The 23,661-nt window shown below is 56.9% G+C and overlaps 1 protein-coding gene across 6 annotated transcripts in view; it reads right to left on the minus strand.

Moving 5' to 3' along the window:
* klhdc3 (kelch domain containing 3) overlaps window positions 1–23,661 on the minus strand; it is an 87,135-nt gene that overhangs the window by 41,532 nt on the left and 21,942 nt on the right. For all 6 annotated transcript variants that reach the window (XM_087984770.1, XM_087984754.1, XM_087984756.1 and 3 more), the window contains one exon: window positions 1,701–1,914. In XM_087984770.1, coding sequence (XP_087840896.1) covers window positions 1,701–1,914 — 214 coding nt within the window. The remainder of the gene's footprint in view (window positions 1–1,700; window positions 1,915–23,661) is intronic.

Raw genomic sequence — 23,661 nt, forward strand, 5'->3', positions numbered from 1 at the left:
ATGGCACTGTGAGGGGTGTGTGTACACCAATGGCACTGTGAGGGGTGTGTGTACACCAATGGCACTGTGACGGGTGTGTGTGTGTGTACACCAATGGCACTGTGAGGGGTGTGTGTGTGTGTACACCAATGGCACTGTGAGGGGTGTGTGTTTGTGTATATACACCAATGCCAGTGTGAGGGGTGTGTGTGTGTGTGTGTACACCAATGGCAGTGTGAGGGGTGTGTGTACACCAACGGCACTGTGAAGGGTGTGTGTGTACACCAATGGCACTGTGAGGGGTGTGTGTGTGTGTGTACACCAATGGCAGTGTGAGGGGTGTGTGTACATCAATGGCACTGTGAGGGGTGTGTGTTTGTGTGTGTGTGTATATACACCAATGCCAGTGTGAGGGGTGTGTGTGTGTATACATCAATAGCAGTGTGAGGGATGTGTGTGTGTACGCCAATGGCAGTGTGAGGGGTGTGTGTACACCAATGGCAGTGTGAGGGGTGTGTGTGTGTGTGTACACACCAATGGCACTGTGAGGGGTGTGTGTGTACACCAATGGCAGTGTGAGGGGTGTGTGTGTACACCAATGGCACTGTGAGGGGTGTGTGTGTGTATACATCAATAGCAGTGTGAGGGGTGTGTGTGTGTGTGTACACCAATGGCAGTGAGAGGGGTGTGTGTACACCAACGGCACTGTGAGGGGTGTGTGTTAGTGTGTGTGCAGCAATGGCAGTGTGAGGGGTGTGTGTACACCAATGGCACTGTGAAGGGTGTGTGTGTACACCAATGCCACTGTGAGGGGTGTGTGTGTGTACACCAATGGCAGTGTGAGGGGTATGTGTACACCAATGGCAGTGTGAGGGGTGTGTGTGTGTGTGTACGTACACCAATGGCAGTGTGAGGGGTGTGTGTACACCAATGGCAGTGTGAGGTGTGTGTGTGTACACACCAATGGCACTGTGAGGGGTGTGTGTGTACACCAATGGCACTGTGAGGGGTGTGTGTGTGTGTACACCAATGGCACTGTGAGGGGTGTGTGTGTGTGTACACCAATGGCAGTGTGAGGGGTGTGTGTACACCAATGGCACTGTGAGGGGTGTGTGTGTGTACACCAATGGCAGTGTGAGGGGTGTGTGTACACCAATGGCAGTGTGAGGGGTGTGTGTGTGTGTACACCAATGGCACTGTGAGGGGTGTGTGTGTGTGTCCACCAATGGCACTGTGAGGGATGTGTGTGTGTACACCAATGGTACTGTGAGGGGTGTGTGTGTGTGTACACCAATGACAGTGTGAGGAGTGTGTGTGTGTGTGTGTGTACACCAATGGCAGTGTGAGGGGTGTGTGTGTGTGTGTGTACACCAATGGCAGTGTGTGTGTGTGTGTGTGTGTGTGTACACCAATGGCAGTGTGAGGGGTGTGTGTGTGTGTGTACACCAATGACACTGTGAGGGGTGTGTGTGTGTACACCAATGGCAGTGTGAGGGGTGTGTGTGTGTGTGTGTACACCAATGGCAGTGTGAGGGGTGTGTGTACACCTTTGGCAGTGTGAGGGGTGTGTGTACACCAATGGCAGTGTGAGGGGTGTGTGTGTGTGTACACCAATGGCAGTGTGAGGGGTGTGTGTGTGTGTACACCAATGGCAGTGTGAGGGGTGTGTGTACACCAATGGCAGTGTGAGGGGTGTGCACACATCCCCAGTGTGTACCTACATGCTGAGTGGCTCCTGCGTCCCTCAGGAAGGAGCTGTGTGCTCGGCGAATCCAGCCAGTGATTGGTCTCTGTGTCGAATACTTTGATGCGGTTGCAATAGATCTCGTTGTTGGAATGTAAGGGTCCCAAGCGATCTGCCCTCCCTCCAAAAACGTACATCCGGCTGCCCATGACTGTGGCAGAGTGGAAATCTCTCCAGCGTGCTGGGTTACCCTGTGTGGGGGCAGGGGGGCGGGCGTGGATCAGACACAGAGCGAGAGTTTACATGCTGAAACCGTATTAGTCCAATCCCACACTGCAAGCTGCCTTGACCAACCTAAAGGTTTAGTTTTCCTCTTCAGTTACTGTCTCCGTTTAACGTGGAACAAATTCACAAGAGACGGACTATGTGTTTTAAACAGGAAAAATAAACAGGCATTTCTAACAATAAACGTATCGTGTGGAATGAACTCATTCTGAACAGGAGGATGAAAGATACAGCTGTTACCTTCCCAGCAACACTCGTAACAGCTAGGAGACAGTGAGGACCGCAGATGCTGGGGATCAGAGTCGGGAGGGTGGTGCTGGAAAAGCACAGCAGGTCAGGCAGTGTCCGAGGAGCAGGAGGATCAACGTTTGAGGCATAAGCCCTTCGTCAGAAATGAGGCCTCCTGCCTGAAACGCCGATTCTCCTGCCCCTCAGATGCTGCCTGACCTGCTGCGCTTTTCCAGCGCCACCCTCTCGACACTCTGCAGTCACTCAATCCCATTCCCTTCTTCAATCCTTCCTCAACTGCCAAGGGACCATCATGTTTCATCAGGTCAGGCCAGGCCTGTTCAGGTGGGACTTGAAAGCAGGCCTCCTGACTCAGAGGTAGGGTCACTACTGCTGTGTCACCAGAGCCTTCACAGATAAATCAGGAACTGGGTCATCACTTTGACAGCGGTGATGTTTCTGAGAGCTGGGACAGTCTGTGTGTGTGTGTGTGAGTGAGAGAGCGAGCGAGCTGGGACTGTGTGTGCGTGTGCATGTGAGAGAGAGAGAGAGAGAGGGACGGTGTGTGCGTGTGTGTGTGAGAGAGAGAGCTGGGACTGTGTGTGCGTGTGAGAGAGAGAGTGGGACTGTGTGTGCGTGTGTGTGTGAGAGAGAGAGAGAGAGTGGGACTGTGTGTGCGTGTGTGTGTGTACATGTGAGAGAGAGAGAGAGAGGGCTGGGACTGTGTGTGTGCATGTGTGTGTGAGAGAGAGAGATAGCTGGGACTGTGTATGTGTGTGTGAGAGAGAGAGAGTGAGAGTGGGACTGTGTGCGCATGTGTGTGTCTGTGTGAGAGAGGGAGAGCTGGGACTGTGTGTGCTTGTGTGTGAGAGCGAGAGAGCTGGGACTGTGCGTGTGTGTGTGAGAGAGAACTGGGACTGTGTGCGCATGTGTGTGTATGTGTGAGAGAGAGAGCTGGGACTGTATGTGCGTGTGTGTGTGTGTGAGAGAGAGAGAGAGAGAGAGAGCTGGGACTGTGTGTGCGTGTGTGTGTGTGAGAGAGAGAACTGGGACTGTGTGCGCATGTGTGTGTATGTGTGAGAGAGAGAGAGCTGGGACTGTATGTGCGTGTGTGTGTGTGTGTGAGAGAGAGAGAGAGAGAGAGCTGGGACTGTGTGTGCGTGTGTGTGTATGTGTGAGAGAGAGAGAGAGAGAGAGCTGGGACTGTGTGTGCGTGTGTGTGTATGTGTGAGAGAGAGAGCTGGACTGTATGTGCGTGTGTGTGTGTGTGTGAGAGAGAGAGAGAGAGAGAGCTGGACTGTGTGTGCGTGTGTGTGTATGTGTGAGAGAGAGAGCTGGGACTGTATGTGCGTGTGTGTGTGTGTGTGAGAGAGAGAGAGAGCTGGGACTGTGTGTGTGAGAGAGAGAGAGAGAGAGAGAGAGCTGGGACTGTCTGCGCATGTGTGTGTATGTGTGAAAGAGAGAGAGAGCTGGGACTGTGTGTGCATGTGTGTGTATGTGTGTGAGAGAGAGAGAGAGAGCTAGGACTGTGTGTGCATGTGTGGGAGAGAGAGAGCTGGGACTGTGTGTGCGTGAGAGAGAGCTGGGACTGTGTGTGTGCGTGAGAGAGAGCTGGGACTGTGTGTGCATGTGTGTGTATGTGTGAGAGAGAGAGAGAGAGCTAGGACTGTGTGTGCATGTGTGGGAGAGAGAGAGCTGGGACTGTGTGTGCGTGAGAGAGAGCTGGGACTGTGTGTGTGCGTGAGAGAGAGCTGGGACTGTGTGCGCGTGTATGAGAGTGAGAGAGAGAGAGCTGGACTGTGTGTGCATGTGTGAGAGAGAGAGAGCTGGGACTGTGTGTGTGTGAGAGAGAGAGAGAGAGAGCTGGGACTGTGTGTGTGTGTGAGAGAGAGAGAGAGAGAGCTGGGACTGTCTGCGCATGTGTGTGTATGTGTGAAAGAGAGAGAGAGCTGGGACTGTGTTTGCATGTGTGTGTGAGAGAGAGAGAGAGCTGGGACTGTGTGTGCATGTGTGTGTATGTGTGAGAGAGAGAGAGAGAGAGAGCTAGGACTGTGTGTGCATGTGTGGGAGAGAGAGCTGGGACTGTGTGTGCGTGAGAGAGAGCTGGGACTGTGTGTGTGTGTGTGTGAGAGAGAGAGAGAGCTGGGACTGTGTGCGCGTGTGTATGACAGTGAGAGAGCTGGGACTGTGTGTGTGTGAGAGAGAGTGGGTGTGTGTGTCTGTGTGAGAGAGTGTGACTGTATAATTAGGAGCGTGAGAGTGAGCTGGGGCAGTGCAGGTCTGTGTGTTTTTCTGTCTGTGTGAGTGAAAGTGTGAGTCTGTGAATGTGTCTGTGTGTGAGAGAGAGAGAGTGGGACAGAGAGGGAGAGGGAGAGGGAGAGGGAGAGGGAGAGGGAGAGGGAGAGGGAGAGGGAGAGGGAGAGGAGAGGGAGAGGGAGAGGGAGAGGGAGAGGGAGAGGGAGAGGGAGAGGGAGAGGGAGAGGGAGGGAGAGGGAGAGGGAGAGGGAGAGCGAGAGGGAGAGGGAGAGGGAGAGCGAGAGGGAGAGGAGAGGGAGAGGGAGAGGGAGAGGGAGAGGGAGAGGAGGGGGAGAGGGAGGGGGAGGGGGAGAGGGAGAGGGAGAGGGAGGGGGAGAGGGAGAGGGAGAGGGAGGGGAGGGGAGAGGGAGAGGAGGGGGAGGGGGAGAGGAAGAGGGAGAGGGAGAGGGAGAGGGAGAGGGAGAGGGAGAGGGAGGAGGAGAGCGAGAGGGAGAGAGAGCTGGTTTAGTCTCGGAGCTGGCGCTCTGGGGGAAAGCTGCAGTGGTGTCCATCTCTGGTTTCCATGTTCCTGATATGAACATATGCCGGGGTGCTGGGGTTAAGCTCTTGACCAGATGACAGTGTCACTGAATGTCAGCCCTTTCACTCACTCCCAATAACCCAGCTGCTGAGGTAGATCTTGTTAGAACAGCGTTCTGTCAGTAAGTTACTCACATGTCTGCCTGTCACTCAGTGACTGTGAGCTGTTACTCTGTCCACAGACAATCAGCAACGCTGACTGAGCTACTCACAAACACCAGTTCCTGTTACTCTGCCCACAGACGATCAGCAACGCTGACTGAGCTACTCACAAACACCAGTTCCTGTTTACTCTGTCCACAGACGATCAGCAACGCTGACTGAGCTACTCACAAACACCAGTTCCTGTTACTCTGTCCACAGACAATCAGCAACGCTGACTGAGCTACTCACAAACACCAGTTCCTGTTACTCTGCCACAGACGATCAGCAACGCTGACTGAGCTACTCACAGACACCAGTTCCACTTCAGTTCATTCAAGACACAACTGCAGCAACTAGGGAATTGAAATTCAATTCATTTAACAAATTAAACCCTCAGGAAAGAGAGTGTTATGTTCAACTGTGAGGGGAAAGGAATGTTCCAATTATACACAGCAACAGACAATAGACAATAGGTGCAGGAGTAGGCCATTCTGCCCTTCGAGCCTGCACCACCATTCAATATAATCATGGCTGATCATCCTTAATCAGTATCCTGTTCCTGCTTATCTCCATAACCCCTGATTCCACTATCCTTGAGAGCTCTATCCAACTCTTTCTTAAATGAATCCAGAGACTGGGCCTCCACTGCCCTCTGGGGCAGCACATTCCACACAGCCACCACTCTCTGGGTGAAGACGTTTCTCCTCATCTCTGTCCTAAATGGTCTACCCCGTATTTTTAAGCTGTGTCCTCTGGTTCGGCCACTCACCCATCAGCGGAAACATGTTCCTGCCTCCAGAGTGTCCAAACCTTTAATAATCTTATATGTCTCCATCAGATCCCCTCTCAGTCTTCTAAACTCAAGGGGATACAAGCCCAGTCGCTTCAGTCTTTCAGTGTAAGGTAATCCCGCATTCCAGGAATTGACCTCATGAACCTACGCTGCACTCCCTCAATAGCCAGAATGTCTTTCCTCAAATTTGGAGACCAGAACTGCACACAGTATTCCAGGTGTGGTCTCACAGGGCCCTGTACAGCTGCAGAAGCACCTCTTTGCTTCTATACTAAATCCCTCTTGTTATGAAGGCCAGCATGCTATTAGCCTTCTTCACTACCTGCTGTACCTGCATGCTTGCCTTCATTGACTGGTGTACAAGAACACCCAGATCTCTCTGTACTGCCCCTTTACCTAAATTGATTCCATTGAGGTAGTAATCTGCCTTCCTGTTCTTGCCACCAAAGTGGATAACCATACATTTATCCACATTAAACTGCATCTGCCCACTCACCTAACCTGTCCAGGTCACCCTGTAATCTCCTAACATCCTCATCACATTTCACCCTGCCACCCAGCTTAGTATCATCAGCAAATTTGCTAATGTTATTGCTGATACCATCTTCTATATCATTAACATATATTGTAAAAAGCTGCGGTCCCAGCACGGATCCCTGCGGTACCCCACTGGTCACTGCCTGCCATTCCGAAATGGAGCCGTTTATCACTACTCTTTATCTCCTGTCAGCCAACCAACTTTCAATCCAAGTTAGTACTTTGCCCCCAATACCATGTGCCCTAATTTTACTCACTAACCTCCTGTGTGGACTTTATCAAAAGCTTTCTGAAAGTCCAGGTACACTACATCTACTGGATCTCCCTCGTCCATCTTCAGAGTTACATCCTCAAAAAAATTCAAGAAGGTTAGTCAAGCATGATTTCCCCTTCATGTGACTGGTGAGGTCACATTCGCCGGAGCCCAGCTCTTGTCTGAGTTTCAGCTCTCTCAGCTGCGTCCTCTCTCATTGGCCTGCAGACATAACTGCGGCCAAACATTCTCCTGAACACACGTTCTGCCGGTAGTGACCGTCTCCCTTTGAGCATGGGCTAAAATGGAGGAAAAGGCTGCTTCCAACCCGGTGACTGTAAGGAGATGTTTGTAGCTTTCAAGACAAGCTCCTGAGCTACATTGAGGGTTGTATATACAGCGTGGTAAAAACAATGACTGCAGATGCTGGAAACCAGAGTCTAGATTAGAGTGGTGCTGGAAAAGCACAGCAGGTCAGGCAGCATCCGAGGAGCAGGAAAATCGACGTTTCGGGCAAAAGCCCTTCATCAGGAATAAAGGCAGTGAGCCTGAAGGATGGAGAGATAAGCTAGAGGAGGGTGGGGGTGGGGAGAAAGTAGCATAGAGTACAATGGTGAGTGGGGGAGGGGATGAAGGTGATAGGTCAGGGAGGAGAGGGTGGAGTGGATAGGTGGAAAAGGAGATAGGCAGGTAGGACAAGTCCGGACAGGTCAGGGGGACAGTGCGGAGCTGCAAGTTTGGAACTAGGGTGAGGTGGGGGAAGGGGAAATGAGGAAGCTGTTGAAGTCCACATTGATGCCCTGGGGTTGAAGTGTTCCGAGGCGGAAGATGAGGCGTTCTTCCTCCAGGCGTCTGGTGGTGAGGGAGCGGCGGTGAAGGAGGCCCAGGACCTCCATATCCTCGGCAGAGTGGGAGGGGGAGTTGAAATGTTGGGCCACGGGCGGTGTGGTTGGTGCGGGTGTCTCGGAGATGTTCCCTAAAGCGCTCTGCTAGGAAGCGCCCCGTCTCCCCAATGTAGAGGAGACCGCATCGGGAGCAACGGATACAATAAATGATATTGGTGGATGTGCAGGTAAAACTTTGATGGATGTGGAAGGCACCTTTAGGGCCTTGGATGGAGGTGAGGGGGGAGGTGTGGGCGCAGGTTTACAGTTCCTGCGGTGGCAGGGGAAGGTGCCAGGATGGGAGGGTGGGTCGTAGGGGGGCGTGGACCTGATCAGGTAGTCACGGAGGGAACGGTCTTTGCGGAAGGCGGAGAGGGGGGTGGGGAGGGAAATATATCCCTGGTGGTGGGGTCCGTTTGGAGGTGGCGGAAATGTCGGTGGATGATTTTGGTTTATGCGAAGGTTGGTAGGGTGGAAGGTGAGCACCAGGGGCGTTCTGTCCTTGTTACGGTTGGGGGGGTGGGGTCTGAGGGCGGAGGTGCGGGATGTAGACGAGGTGCATTGGAGGGCATCTTTAACCATGTGGGAAGGGAAATTTGAGTCTCTACTGCGTGGTCTGGTTTCGGGGGGGGGGGGGGGGGGGGGGCAATGGGATTGGGGTGTTGTTGCTCGATGAGTAATCCAGACGTCGGAAATGCTCTGGGATCCCAGGTTGATATCCCGAATGATAACCAGGAACCCACTGTCGCTGGTCACTGGAGGTACGGAGCTAAATTTGCTGATGACACAGCAGTAGGGAGGAAGGTGAGTTGTGAAGAGGGCAGAAGGAGCTTCCAAAGGGATGGAGCTAGGCTCAGTAAGTGGGCACCGGTCTGGCAAATGCAGTACAATGTGGGAAAGTGTCAAAATTGCCCGTTTTGTCTGAAAGAATCAAAAAGCAGCACATTCCCTAAGTGGCAAAAGGTTTCACAACACTGAGACGCAGAGGGATCTGAGTGTCCGAGTGCATGGGTCCCAGAAGGTGAATCTACAGGGACAGCAAGAGACCAGGAAAGCTGAGAGAACGTGCTGGTCTATAGTGAGGGGGAATTAAATCCAAGAGTAGGGAGGTTATCCCTCAGTTCCCCAGGGTATTGGGGAGCCTGCACCTGGATTACTGGGTAGAGTACTGGGCAGTGTACCTACAGAAGGATGTTAATGTGCAGGAAGCAGTTCAGAGAAGGACTATTGCACTAAGGACTGGAATGGGTGGGTTGCGCTCTGAGGAAAGATTAGACAGGCTCAGCCCGTATCCTCGGGAGTTTAAACAGTCAGAGGGGGCTGATCGGGACCATATAAAATCCCCAGGGGGCTTCACCAGGTGGATGTGGAAAGGAGGGTTCCTCCTCTGGAAGACGCTCCAACTTGCTGTCAATGGAGATGGCCTTTGCCCCTCAGGATGGGCTTTTATAAACCTCTCGAAGGTCACCCCTCAACCTCCTACATTCCCAGCCCTATCCAGCCTCTCCTTATAACCCAAACCCTTCAATCCCTGCAACAGCCTTTTCAATGTAATAACATCCTTCGTACGGCAGGGTGACCAGGACTGGACACAGGATTGCAAAAGTGACCTTAGCAGCGCCCTGTACAACTCTGAGACTCAATGGGCTGAGCAATGCAGGCAGGTGTGCTAAACACCACCTTAACCACCCTGTCTCCCCTTGCATACAAACCCCTGGGTCTCTCTGTTCTACAGCATACCCAGGGCCCGACCATTACCTGCGTAAGTCCTGCTCTGGTTTGCTTTGACTGAATTATCCAAATTAAAGTCCACCTGCCCCTCCACAGCACACAGACTCAATCAATCAAGACCCCTTTGTAATCTCAGACTGTTCACTATCCCACCAGGTTTGGTGTCATCTGCAAATGTACAAACCAGACCTCCTATATTTTCACTGAAATCATTTCTCTAAATGAGAAACCACGGACCCATCGATCCCTGCGGATCACCGCTGGTCACAGGCCTCCTGTCTGGAAAAACAACCCTCCAGCACCCCCCACTGTTTCCTACTCTCAAACCAATTTTATATCCAATTAGCAAGCTCTCCCTGAATCCCAAGCGATCGAGCTTTACTAATTAAGTCTACCATGCACAACCTTGTCAAAGGTTTCACTAAAGTCTTTATAAACGATGCCTACTGCTCTGCCCTCATCAAACCATTTTGGTTACATCGTCAAAGAACTCAACCAAGTCTGTGACTCATGATTTCCCTCGCACAAAACCATGCTGACTATCCCTCGTCATTCCAAGCCTCTCCAAGTGCACGTAAATCCCATCTTTCAGAATCAGCTCCAGCAACTGACCCACCACTGATTAATTGCTCCCTACTCTTACCAACTTTATCTTTCACTCTAACAAGAAACTGGAAATCCCCTCCTCAAAAGAAAACGCAGTGGATGCAGGATCCTTAAATCGTTTTGAGGTAGAGGTGGGTAGATTCTCGATGACCGGGGAATGAAAGATTCTCAGGGATGTGCAGGAAGGTAGAGTTGAGGTTAAAATCAGATCAGCCACAATTGTATTGAATGGTGGAACAGGAGCAAAGGGCCGAATGGCCTGGTGCCTGAAGAAGGACTTGAAACATTAACCGTGCTTCTCTCCATAGACTGCCAGACCTGCTGAGTTTCTCCAGCTATTTCTGTTTTTGTTTTAGATCTTCGGCTTTTGCAGTTTTATATTCGTCCAAATAAAGGTTTGGGATAACAATCCACTTGGTTGACTCTTGGCCTTTGGGGACGGATATCTGCTGTCGTTACCTGGGTCTGACCTCCATGTGACTCCAGCCCCTCAGCAATGGGGTTTACCCTGAAATGGCATCGAGAGCCAGTCAGTTGGGAGAGGGGCTAGGCCGGCCTAGCCAGTGAACAAACCAGAAACCGGCCAATGCTCATTAGCTGCCTATCCAAGGAGACCAGAGGTATTTCTGTGAGCGGGCTTTCAGCATTTCTATCCAGCTGCTAATATTAGAGGCAGGAGGAGGGTCCCCTGAGGACCTTGGTATAAATAGTCTGCTCTCCACGTACTGACCATTTCTGGAGAGCGTGGAACGGGTTTGATGAATGGTTTGGATTGTGACAGTCCCGTTTCACACTTGTGTACAAACCTCTCTGAAATACCAAGAGGAGAGTCTGTATGATTGGGCCCGAGCTCAGAGTATGCAAGGCCACTCCACTCTCCCGGGGTAAAAAAAAAACCCACATCGTTTTCCCACAAAGTGTGCATCTCTGTCGCTCTCTCAGTTACAAAATGCTGACTTATATTTTCAGAAAAGCCAGCCTGACAGTCAGGCAGGACCAAGGGAACAGTACAGACCGAGGTGCCCCACACTCAGAGTCGGCCGTGTGGCTAACAGAAACAGCTCCTTCAGCAAAGGAAATGAAGGACCAAGCTGTTCCCAAGCTGTAAGTTGCAATATCGCAGCTGAATAACTGCCCACTGCAGCAAAAACACTTCATTCAGATCTGGTGCAAGGTCAGGCCAGACCGTCCATGAGAGCAGGCACCAGCCAATGGCATCACCGTGGATCCTCAGGTATCATCAGAACACATTTCTGGTGATGGTTAAACCAATGGGAAAAAACACATGGAGATAATCCTCCAATCCAGCAACAGTCACGTAGCCCCTTTACGCGGGGGCCTAGTCTGATAACACAACAGGGCGTTGACAGAGAGACTCAGTGAGAGACCCTCAAGGCCAGAATGATCAGCTTCCAGCAGCTCAGCAGCGGACAGGAGCAAACATGACACTGCAGCAGTGTGTACCATCCCCTCCCTCCCCCCCACCGACGCTCAGTAACAGCAGTGTGTACCATCCCCTCCCTCCCCCCACCGACGCTCAGTAACAGCAGTGTGTACCATCCCCTCCCTCCCCCCACCGACGCTCAGTAACAGCAGTGTGTACCATCCCCTCCCTCCCCCCACCGACGCTCAGTAACAGCAGTGTGTACCATCCCCTCCCTACCCCCACCGACGCTCAGTAACAGCAGTGTGTACCATCCCCTCCCTACCCCCACCGACGCTCAGTAACAGCAGTGTGTACCATCCCCTCCCTCCCCCCCAACGACGCTCAGTAACAGCAGTGTGTACCATCCCCTCCCTCCCCCCACCGACGCTCAGTAACAGCAGTGTGTACCATCCCCTCCCTCCCCCCACCGACGCTCAGTAACAGCAGTGTGTACCATCCCCTCCCTCCCTCCCCCACCGACACTCAGTAACAGCAGTGTGTACCATCCCCTCCCCCCCCGCCCCACCGACACTCAGTAACAGCAGTGTGTACCATCCCCTCCCCCCCCCCCCACCGACACTCAGTAACAGCAGTGTGTACCATCCCCTCCCTCCCCCCACCGACGCTCAGTAACAGCAGTGTGTACCATCCCCTCCCTCCCCCCACCGACGCTCAGTAACAGCAGTGTGTACCATCCCCTCCCTCCCCCCCCCACTGACGCTCAGTAACAGCAGTGTGTACCATCCCCTCCCTCCCCACCCACCGACACTCAGTAACAGCAGTGTGTACCATCCCCTCCCTCCCCACCCACCGACACTCAGTAACAGCAGTGTGTACCATCCCCTCGCGCCCCCCCCACCGACACTCAGTAACAGCAGTGTGTACCATCCCCTCCCTCCCCACCCACCGACGCTCAGTAACAGCAGTGTGTACCATCCCCTCCCTCCCCACCCACCGACGCTCAGTAACAGCAGTGTGTACCATCCCCTCCCTCCCCACCCACCGACGCTCAGTAACAGCAGTGTGTACCATCCCCTCCCTCCCCACCCACCGACACTCAGTAACAGCAGTGTGTCCCATCCCCTCCCCCCCTCCCACCGACACTCAGTAACAGCAGTGTGTACCATCCTCTCCCTCCCCCACCGACACTCAGTAACAGCAGTGTGTACCATCCCCTCCCTCCCCCACCGACGCTCAGTAACAGCAGTGTGTACCATCCCCTCCCTCCACCCACCGACGCTCAGTAACAGCAGTGTGTACCATCCCCTCCCTCCCCCCCACCGACACTCAGTAACAGCAGTGTGTACCATCCTCTCCCTCCCCCACCGACACTCAGTAACAGCAGTGTGTACCATCCCCTCCCCCCCCCCCCACCGACACTCAGTAACAGCAGTGTGTACCATCCCCTCCCTCCCCCACCGACACTCAGTAACAGCAGTGTGTACCATCCCCTCCCTCCCCCACCGACACTCAGTAACAGCAGTGTGTACCATCCCCTCCCTCCCCACCCACCGACACTCAGTAACAGCAGTGTGTACCATCCCCTCGCGCCCCCCCCACCGACACTCAGTAACAGCAGTGTGTACCATCCCCTCCCTCCCCCCACCGACGTTCAGTAACAGCAGTGTGTACCATCCCCTCCCTCCCCCCCACCGACCCTCAGTAACAGCAGTGTGTACCATCCCCTCCCTCCCCCCCACCGACACTCAGTAACAGCAGTGTGTACCATCCCCTCCCCCCCCCCCCACCGACGCTCAGTAACAGCAGTGTGTACCATCCCCTCCCCCCCCCTCCCACCGACGGTCAGTAACAGCAGTGTGTACCATCCCCTCCCTCCCCCCACCGACACTCAGTAACAGCAGTGTGTACCATCCCCTCCCCCCCCCTCCCACCGACACTCAGTAACAGCAGTGTGTACCATCCCCTCCCCCCCCCTCCCACCGAAACTCAGTAACAGCAGTGTGTACCATCCCCTCCCTCCCCCCCCACCGACGCTCAGTAACAGCAGTGTGTACCATCCCCTCCCCCCCCCACCGACCCTCAGTAACAGCAGTGTGTACCATCCCCTCCCCCACCGACACTCAGTAACAGCAGTGTGTACCATCCCCTCCCTCACCCCACCGACCCTCAGTAACAGCAGTGTGTACCATCCCCTCCCCCCCCCACCGACCCTCAGTAACAGCAGTGTGTACCATCCCCTCCCCCACCGACACTCAGTAACAGCAGTGTGTACCATCCCCTCCCTCACCCCACCGACCCTCAGTAACAGCAGTGTGTACCATCCCCTCCCCCACCGACACTCAGTAACAGCAGTGTGTACCATCCCCTCCCTCACCCCACCGACCCTCAGTAACAGCAGTGTGTACCATCCCCTCCCTCCCCCCACCGACGCTCAGTAACAGCAGTGTGTACCATCCCCTCCCCCCCCCACCGACGCTCAGTAACAGCAGTGTGTACCATCCCCTCCCTCCCCCCACCGACGCTCAGTAACAGCAGTGTGTACCATCCCCTCCCCCCCCCACCGACGCTCAGTAACAGCAGTGTGTACCATCCCCTCCCTCACCCCACCGACCCTCAGTAACAGCAGTGTGTACCATCCCCTCCCTCCCACCACCGACGCTCAGTAACAGCAGTGTGTACCATCCCCTCCCTCCCCCCACCGACACTCAGTAACAGCAGTGTGTACCATCCCCTCCCTCCCCCCACCGACCCTCAGTAACAGCAGTGTGTACCATCCCCTCCCCCACCGACACTCAGTAACAGCAGTGTGTACCATCCCCTCCCTCACCCCACCGACCCTCAGTAACAGCAGTGTGTACCATCCCCTCCCTCCCCCCACCGACGCTCAGTAACAGCAGTGTGTACCATCCCCTCCCTCCCCCCACCGACCCTCAGTAACAGCAGTGTGTACCATCCCCTCCCTCCCCCCACCGACGCTCAGTAACAGCAGTGTGTACCATCCCCTCCCTCCCCCCACCGACCCTCAGTAACAGCAGTGTGTACCATCCCCTCCCCCACCGACACTCAGTAACAGCAGTGTGTACCATCCCCTCCCTCACCCCACCGACCCTCAGTAACAGCAGTGTGTACCATCCCCTCCCTCCCCCCACCGACGCTCAGTAACAGCAGTGTGTACCATCCCCTCCCTCCCCCCACCGACGCTCAGTAACAGCAGTGTGTACCATCCCCTCCCTCCCCCCCCCACTGACGCTCAGTAACAGCAGTGTGTACCATCCCCTCCCTCCCCACCCACCGACGCTCAGTAACAGCAGTGTGTACCATCCCCTCCCTCCCCACCCACCGACACTCAGTAACAGCAGTGTGTACCATCCCCTCGCGCCCCCCCCACCGACACTCAGTAACAGCAGTGTGTACCATCCCCTCCCTCCCCACCCACCGACGCTCAGTAACAGCAGTGTGTACCATCCCCTCCCTCCCCACCCACCGACGCTCAGTAACAGCAGTGTGTACCATCCCCTCCCTCCCCACCCACCGACACTCAGTAACAGCAGTGTGTACCATCCCCTCCCTCCCCCCCACCGACACTCAGTAACAGCAGTGTGTACCATCCCCTCCCTCCCCCACCGACACTCAGTAACAGCAGTGTGTACCATCCCCTCCCTCCCCCACCGACGCTCAGTAACAGCAGTGTGTACCATCCCCTCCCTCCCCCCACCGACGCTCAGTAACAGCAGTGTGTACCATCCCCTCCCCCCCCCCACCGACGCTCAGTAACAGCAGTGTGTACCATCCCCTCCCCCCCCCCCACCGACACTCAGTAACAGCAGTGTGTACCATCCCCTCCCTCCCCCACCGACACTCAGTAACAGCAGTGTGTACCATCCCCTCCCTCCCCCACCGACACTCAGTAACAGCAGTGTGTACCATCCCCTCCCTCCCCCCACCGACACTCAGTAACAGCAGTCTGTACCATCCCCTCCCTCCCCACCCACCGACACTCAGTAACAGCAGTCTGTACCATCCCCTCCCTCCCCCCCCACCGACACTCAGTAACAGCAGTCTGTACCATCCCCTCCCTCCCCCCCCACCGACGCTCAGTAACAGCAGTGTGTACCATCCCCTCGCGCCCCCCCCACCGACACTCAGTAACAGCAGTGTGTACCATCCCCTCCCTCCCCCCACCGACGTTCAGTAACAGCAGTGTGTACCATCCCCTCCCTCCCCCCCACCGACCCTCAGTAACAGCAGTGTGTACCATCCCCTCCCTCCCCCCCACCGACACTCAGTAACAGCAGTGTGTACCATCCCCTCCCCCCCCCTCCCACCGACGGTCAGTAACAGCAGTGTGTACCATCCCCTCCCTCCCCCCACCGACACTCAGTAACAGCAGTGTGTACCATCCCCTCCCCCCCCCTCCCACCGACACTCAGTAACAGCAGTGTGTACCATCCCCTCCCCCCCCCTCCCACCGAAACTCAGTAACAGCAGTGTGTACCATCCCCTCCCTCCCCCCCCACCGACGCTCAGTAACAGCAGTGTGTACCATCCCCTCCCCCCCCCACCGACGCTCAGTAACAGCAGTGTGTACCATCCCCTCCCTCCCCCCCACCGACACTCAGTAACAGCAATGTGTACCATCCCCTCCCTCCCCCCCCCACCGACGCTCAGTAACAGCAGTGTGTACCATCCCCTCCCTCCCCACCACCGACGCTCAGTAACAGCAGTGTGTACCATCCCCTCCCTCCCCCCCACCGACGCTCAGTAACAGCAGTGTGTACCATCCCCTCCCTCCCCCCCACCGACCCTCAGTAACAGCAGTGTGTACCATCCCCTCCCTCCCCCCACCGACCCTCAGTAACAGCAGTGTGTACCATCCCCTCCCTCCCCCCACCGACCCTCAGTAACAGCAGTGTGTACCATCCCCTCCCTCCCCCCCACCGACGCTCAGTAACAGCAGTGTGTACCATCCCCTCCCTCCCCCCACCGACACTCAGTAACAGCAGTGTGTACCATCCCCTCCCTCCCCCCCACCGACGCTCAGTAACAGCAGTGTGTACCATCCCCTCCCTCCCCCCACCGACCCTCAGTAACAGCAGTGTGTACCATCCCCTCCCTCCCCCCCACCGACGCTCAGTAACAGCAGTGTGTACCATCCCCTCCCTCCCCCCCACCGACACTCAGTAACAGCAGTGTGTACCATCCCCTCCCTCCCCCCCACCGACGCTCAGTAACAGCAGTGTGTACCATCCCCTCCCTCCCCCCACCGACACTCAGTAACAGCAGTGTGTACCATCCCCTCCCTCCCCCCACCGACCCTCAGTAACAGCAGTGTGTACCATCCCCTCCCCCACCGACACTCAGTAACAGCAGTGTGTACCATCCCCTCCCTCACCCCACCGACCCTCAGTAACAGCAGTGTGTACCATCCCCTCCCTCCCCCCACCGACGCTCAGTAACAGCAGTGTGTACCATCCCCTCCCTCCCCCCACCGACCCTCAGTAACAGCAGTGTGTACCATCCCCTCCCTCCCCCCACCGACGCTCAGTAACAGCAGTGTGTACCATCCCCTCCCTCCCCCCACCGACCCTCAGTAACAGCAGTGTGTACCATCCCCTCCCCCACCGACACTCAGTAACAGCAGTGTGTACCATCCCCTCCCTCACCCCACCGACCCTCAGTAACAGCAGTGTGTACCATCCCCTCCCTCCCCCCACCGACGCTCAGTAACAGCAGTGTGTACCATCCCCTCCCTCCCCCCACCGACGCTCAGTAACAGCAGTGTGTACCATCCCCTCCCTCCCCCCCCCACTGACGCTCAGTAACAGCAGTGTGTACCATCCCCTCCCTCCCCACCCACCGACGCTCAGTAACAGCAGTGTGTACCATCCCCTCCCTCCCCACCCACCGACACTCAGTAACAGCAGTGTGTACCATCCCCTCGCGCCCCCCCCACCGACACTCAGTAACAGCAGTGTGTACCATCCCCTCCCTCCCCACCCACCGACGCTCAGTAACAGCAGTGTGTACCATCCCCTCCCTCCCCACCCACCGACGCTCAGTAACAGCAGTGTGTACCATCCCCTCCCTCCCCACCCACCGACACTCAGTAACAGCAGTGTGTACCATCCCCTCCCTCCCCCCCACCGACACTCAGTAACAGCAGTGTGTACCATCCCCTCCCTCCCCCACCGACACTCAGTAACAGCAGTGTGTACCATCCCCTCCCTCCCCCACCGACGCTCAGTAACAGCAGTGTGTACCATCCCCTCCCTCCCCCCACCGACGCTCAGTAACAGCAGTGTGTACCATCCCCTCCCCCCCCCCACCGACGCTCAGTAACAGCAGTGTGTACCATCCCCTCCCCCCCCCCCACCGACACTCAGTAACAGCAGTGTGTACCATCCCCTCCCTCCCCCACCGACACTCAGTAACAGCAGTGTGTACCATCCCCTCCCTCCCCCACCGACACTCAGTAACAGCAGTGTGTACCATCCCCTCCCTCCCCCCACCGACACTCAGTAACAGCAGTCTGTACCATCCCCTCCCTCCCCACCCACCGACACTCAGTAACAGCAGTCTGTACCATCCCCTCCCTCCCCCCCCACCGACGCTCAGTAACAGCAGTGTGTACCATCCCCTCGCGCCCCCCCCACCGACACTCAGTAACAGCAGTGTGTACCATCCCCTCCCTCCCCCCACCGACGTTCAGTAACAGCAGTGTGTACCATCCCCTCCCTCCCCCCCACCGACCCTCAGTAACAGCAGTGTGTACCATCCCCTCCCTCCCCCCCACCGACACTCAGTAACAGCAGTGTGTACCATCCCCTCCCCCCCCCTCCCACCGACGGTCAGTAACAGCAGTGTGTACCATCCCCTCCCTCCCCCCACCGACACTCAGTAACAGCAGTGTGTACCATCCCCTCCCCCCCCCTCCCACCGACACTCAGTAACAGCAGTGTGTACCATCCCCTCCCCCCCCCTCCCACCGAAACTCAGTAACAGCAGTGTGTACCATCCCCTCCCTCCCCCCCCACCGACGCTCAGTAACAGCAGTGTGTACCATCCCCTCCCCCCCCCACCGACGCTCAGTAACAGCAGTGTGTACCATCCCCTCCCTCCCCCCCACCGACACTCAGTAACAGCAATGTGTACCATCCCCTCCCTCCCCCCCCCACCGACGCTCAGTAACAGCAGTGTGTACCATCCCCTCCCTCCCCACCACCGACGCTCAGTAACAGCAGTGTGTACCATCCCCTCCCTCCCCCCCACCGACGCTCAGTAACAGCAGTGTGTACCATCCCCTCCCTCCCCCCCACCGACCCTCAGTAACAGCAGTGTGTACCATCCCCTCCCTCCCCCCACCGACCCTCAGTAACAGCAGTGTGTACCATCCCCTCCCTCCCCCCACCGACCCTCAGTAACAGCAGTGTGTACCATCCCCTCCCTCCCCCCCACCGACGCTCAGTAACAGCAGTGTGTACCATCCCCTCCCTCCCCCCACCGACACTCAGTAACAGCAGTGTGTACCATCCCCTCCCTCCCCCCCACCGACGCTCAGTAACAGCAGTGTGTACCATCCCCTCCCTCCCCCCACCGACCCTCAGTAACAGCAGTGTGTACCATCCCCTCCCTCCCCCCCACCGACGCTCAGTAACAGCAGTGTGTACCATCCCCTCCCTCCCCCCCACCGACACTCAGTAACAGCAGTGTGTACCATCCCCTCCCTCCCCCCCACCGACGCTCAGTAACAGCAGTGTGTACCATCCCCTCCCTCCCCCCCACCGACGCTCAGTAACAGCAGTGTGTACCATCCCTCCCTCCCCCCCACCGACACTCAGTAACAGCAGTGTGTACCATCCCCTCCCTCCCCCCACCGACCCTCAGTAACAGCAGTGTGTACCATCCCCTCCCTCCCCCCACCGACCCTCAGTAACAGCAGTGTGTACCATCCCCTCCCCCCCCCACCGACGCTCAGTAACAGCAGTGCGTACCATCCCCTCCCCCCCCCCACCGACCCTCAGTAACAGCAGTGTGTACCATCCCCTCCACCCCCCCACCGACCCTCAGTAACAGCAGTGTGTACCATCCCCTCCCCCCCCACCGACCCTCAGTAACAGCAGTGTGTACCATCCCCTCCCTCCCTCCCCCCACCGACACTCAGTAACAGCAGTGTGTACCATCCCCTCCCTCCCCCACCGACACTCAGTAACAGCAGTGTGTACCATCCCCTCCCTCCCTCCCCCCACCGACACTCAGTAACAGCAGTGTGTACCATCCCCTCCCTCCCCCCCACCGACGCTCAGTAACAGCAGTGTGTACCATCCCCTCCCTACCCCCCCACCGACGCTCAGTAACAGCAGTGTGTACCATTCCCTCCCTCCCCCCCACCGACGCTCAGTAACAGCAGTGTGTACCATCCCCTCCCTCCCCCCACCGACGCTCAGTAACAGCAGTGTGTACCATCCCCTCCCTCCCCCACCGACGCTCAGTAACAGCAGTGTGTACCATCCCCTCCCTCCCCCCCCCACCGACGCTCAGTAACAGCAGTGTGTACCATCCCCTCCCCCCCCAATGACCCTCAGTAACAGCAGTGTGTACCATCCCTTCCCCCCCCCCCACCCACACTCAGTTACAGCAGTGTGTACCATCCCCTCCCTCCCCCCACCGACGCTCAGTAACAGCAGTGTGTACCATCCCCTCCCCCCCCCACCGACGCTCAGTAACAGCAGTGTGTACCATTCCCTCCCTCCCCCCCACCGACACTCAGTAACAGCAGTGTGTACCATCCCCTCCCTCCCCCCCCCACCGACGCTCAGTAACAGCAGTGTGTACCATCCCCTCCCTCCCCCCACCGACCCTCAGTAACAGCAGTGTGTACCATCCCCTCCCTCCCCCCCACCGACGCTCAGTAACAGCAGTGTGTACCATCCCCTCCCTCCCCCCCACCGACGCTCAGTAACAGCAGTGTGTACCATCCCCTCCCTCCCGCCCACCGACAGTCAGTAACAGCAGTGTGTACCATCCCCTCCCTCCCCCCACCGACCCTCAGTAACAGCAGTGTGTACCATCCCCTCCCTCCCCCCACCGACCCTCAGTAACAGCAGTGTGTACCATCCCCTCCCTCCCCCCCCACCGACGCTCAGTAACAGCAGTGTGTACCATCCCCCCCCCCCACCGACGCTCAGTAACAGCAGTGTGTACCATCCCCTCCCTCCCTCCCCCCACCGACCCTCAGTAACAGCAGTGTGTACCATCCCCTCCCTCTCCCCACCGACGCTCAGTAACAGCAGTGTGTACCATCCCCTCCCCCCTCGCCCACCGACCCTCAGTAACAGCAGTGTGTACCATCCCCTCCCTCCCTCCCCCCACCGACACTCAGTAACAGCAGTGTGTACCATCCCCTCCCTCCCCCACCGACACTCAGTAACAGCAGTGTGTACCATCCCCTCCCCCCCCCCACCGACCCTCAGTAACAGCAGTGTGTACCATCCCCTCCCCCCCCCCCCCACCGACCCTCAGTAACAGCAGTGTGTACCATCCCCTCCCTCCCCCCACTGACGCTCAGTAACAGCAGTGTGTACCATCCCCTCCCCCCCCCCCACCGACCCTCAGTAACAGCAGTGTGTACCATCCCCTCCCCCCCCCCACCGACCCTCAGTAACAGCAGTGTGTACCATCCCCTCCCTCCCTCCCCCCACCGACACTCAGTAACAGCAGTGTGTACCATCCCCTCCCTCCCCCACCGACGCTCAGTAACAGCAGTGTGTACCATCCCCTCCCTCCCCCCCACCGACCCTCAGTAACAGCAGTGTGTACCATCCCCTCCCCCCCCACCGACCCTCAGTAACAGCAGTGGGTACCATCCCCTCCCTACCCCCCCACCGACGCTCAGTAACAGCAGTGTGTACCATCCCCTCCCTCCCCCCCCACCGACGCTCAGTAACAGCAGTGTGTACCATCCCCTCCCTCCCCCACCGACGCTCAGTAACAGCAGTGTGTACCATCCCCTCCCTCCCCCCCACCGACCCTCAGTAACAGCAGTGTGTACCATCCCCTCCCTCCCCCCCCCACCGACGCTCAGTAACAGCAGTGTGTACCATCCCCTCCCTCCCCCACCGACGCTCAGTAACAGCAGTGTGTACCATCCCCTCCCTCCACCCCACCGACGCTCAGTAACAGCAGTGTGTACCATCCCCTCCCTCCACCCCACCGACGCTCAGTAACAGCAGTGTGTACCATCCCCTCCCTCCCCCCCACCGACCCTCAGTAACAGCAGTGTGTACCATCCCCTCCCTCCCCCCCCCACCGACGCTCAGTAACAGCAGTGTGTACCATCCCCTCCCTCCCCCCCACCGACGCTCAGTAACAGCAGTGTGTACCATCCCCTCCCTCCCCCCACCGACCCTCAGTAACAGCAGTGTGTACCATCCCCTCCCTCCCCCCACCGACCCTCAGTAACAGCAGTGTGTACCATCCCCTCCCTCCCCCCCCACCGACGCTCAGTAACAGCAGTGTGTACCATCCCCCCCCCCCCACCGACGCTCAGTAACAGCAGTGTGTACCATCCCCTCCCTCCCTCCCCCCACCGACCCTCAGTAACAGCAGTGTGTACCATCCCCTCCCTCTCCCCACCGACGCTCAGTAACAGCAGTGTGTACCATCCCCTCCCTCCCCCCCCACCGACGCTCAGTAACAGCAGTGTGTACCATCCCCCCCCCCACCGACACTCAGTAACAGCAGTGTGTACCATCCCCTCCCCCCCCCCCCCGACGCTCAGTCACAGCAGTGTGTACCATCCCCTCCCTCCCCCCCACCGACGCTCAGTAACAGCAGTGTGTACCATCCCCTCCCTCCCCACCGACGCTCAGTAACAGCAGTGTGTACCATCCCCTCCCTCCCCCCCACCGACGCTCAGTAACAGCAGTGTGTACCATCCCCTCCCTCCCCCCCCACCGACACTCAGTAACAGCAGTGTGTACCATCCCCTCCCTCCCCCACCGACGCTCAGTAACAGCAGTGTGTACCATCCCCTCCCTCCCCCACCGACGCTCAGTAACAGCAGTGTGTACCATCCCCTCCCTCCCCCCCCACCGACACTCAGTAACAGCAGTGTGTACCATCCCCTCCCCCCCCCCCACCGACGCTCAGTAACAGCAGTGTGTACCATCCCCTCCCTCCCCCACCGACACTCAGTAACAGCAGTGTGTACCATCCCCCCCTCCCCACCGACCCTCAGTAACAGCAGTGTGTACCATCTACAAGATACACTGCAGGAACTCCCCAAAGATCCTCAGGCAGCCCCTTCCAAACCCACAGCCACTTCCATCTGGAAGGACAAGGGGCAGCAGATACACGGGAACCCCACCCCCTGCAAGTCCCCCTCCGAGTCCCTCCCCATCCTGACTGGGAAATATCTCCCCCGTTCCCTCACTGTCACTGGGCCCGAATCCTGGAATTCCCTCCCTCAGGGACAGTGTGGGTCTACCCCCAGCACACGGACTGCAGCGGGTCAGGAAGGCAGCTCACTCCCACCCTCTCAAGGGGGCAACTAGGGACGGGGTAATGAACACTGGACTTCGACAGTGAACACCCACATCCAATCAACAAACAACTGAAACAAGAATTACACAAAACCTAACCACAATGAAGCCCCCGTGCATTTTGAAATGCTTAGCCGCCAAACTGGGGAGTGAAGTGATTTAAACATTCTGCAAAGACAGGAGTCACTATGGCACTTGTTCACATGGTTAAGGGAACAGACCTGAAGATAGGGTTTTCGTTAAAAGATAAAACACCAAATGTGCTTTAGGAGACACTGGCCACACCCAGGACAATACTGATGGATGAACATTATGTGGCTCAGCAATACAGCGATCCCACGGGATCGATGTGACTAAGCTGCCGATGAAGGTCGAACGGGCACAGTCAATCACTGGCTGACTCCGACAGCAAAGTCCCCCTCTGACCCTACCCAAGTGAAAGGGGTTGGGATGGGATGGGATGGGGGGGAATTGAGAAAACATCAAGGACGAGCTGAAATGGGAGAGCTCCCCTCGCTGACGCTGTGGGGGGGTTTGGTCATGAATTTGAGAGATGCTGTTTCTGCATAATGTTGTGAAATGGTTGTCAGTTCATCAAGATGGCAGCAGAACGTTTAATGGAATGGACGGAGGTGCCAATGGTCTGGTGTACTCTGTACTCGAACAGAGACGGTCCACAGCAGGCTCTCTCTGATGATACTATCAGCCAAGTCACTCCCAATCAATTTGATGAACTGCATGTGAATGAGTGGTTCTGGTTTAAAATTCGATCGTG

Source organism: Chiloscyllium plagiosum, unplaced genomic scaffold, assembly GCF_037043375.1.
Source record: "Chiloscyllium plagiosum isolate Xiang-an unplaced genomic scaffold, Cpla_swu_hap1 HiC_scaffold_3, whole genome shotgun sequence".
NCBI lineage: Eukaryota > Metazoa > Chordata > Chondrichthyes > Orectolobiformes > Hemiscylliidae > Chiloscyllium > Chiloscyllium plagiosum.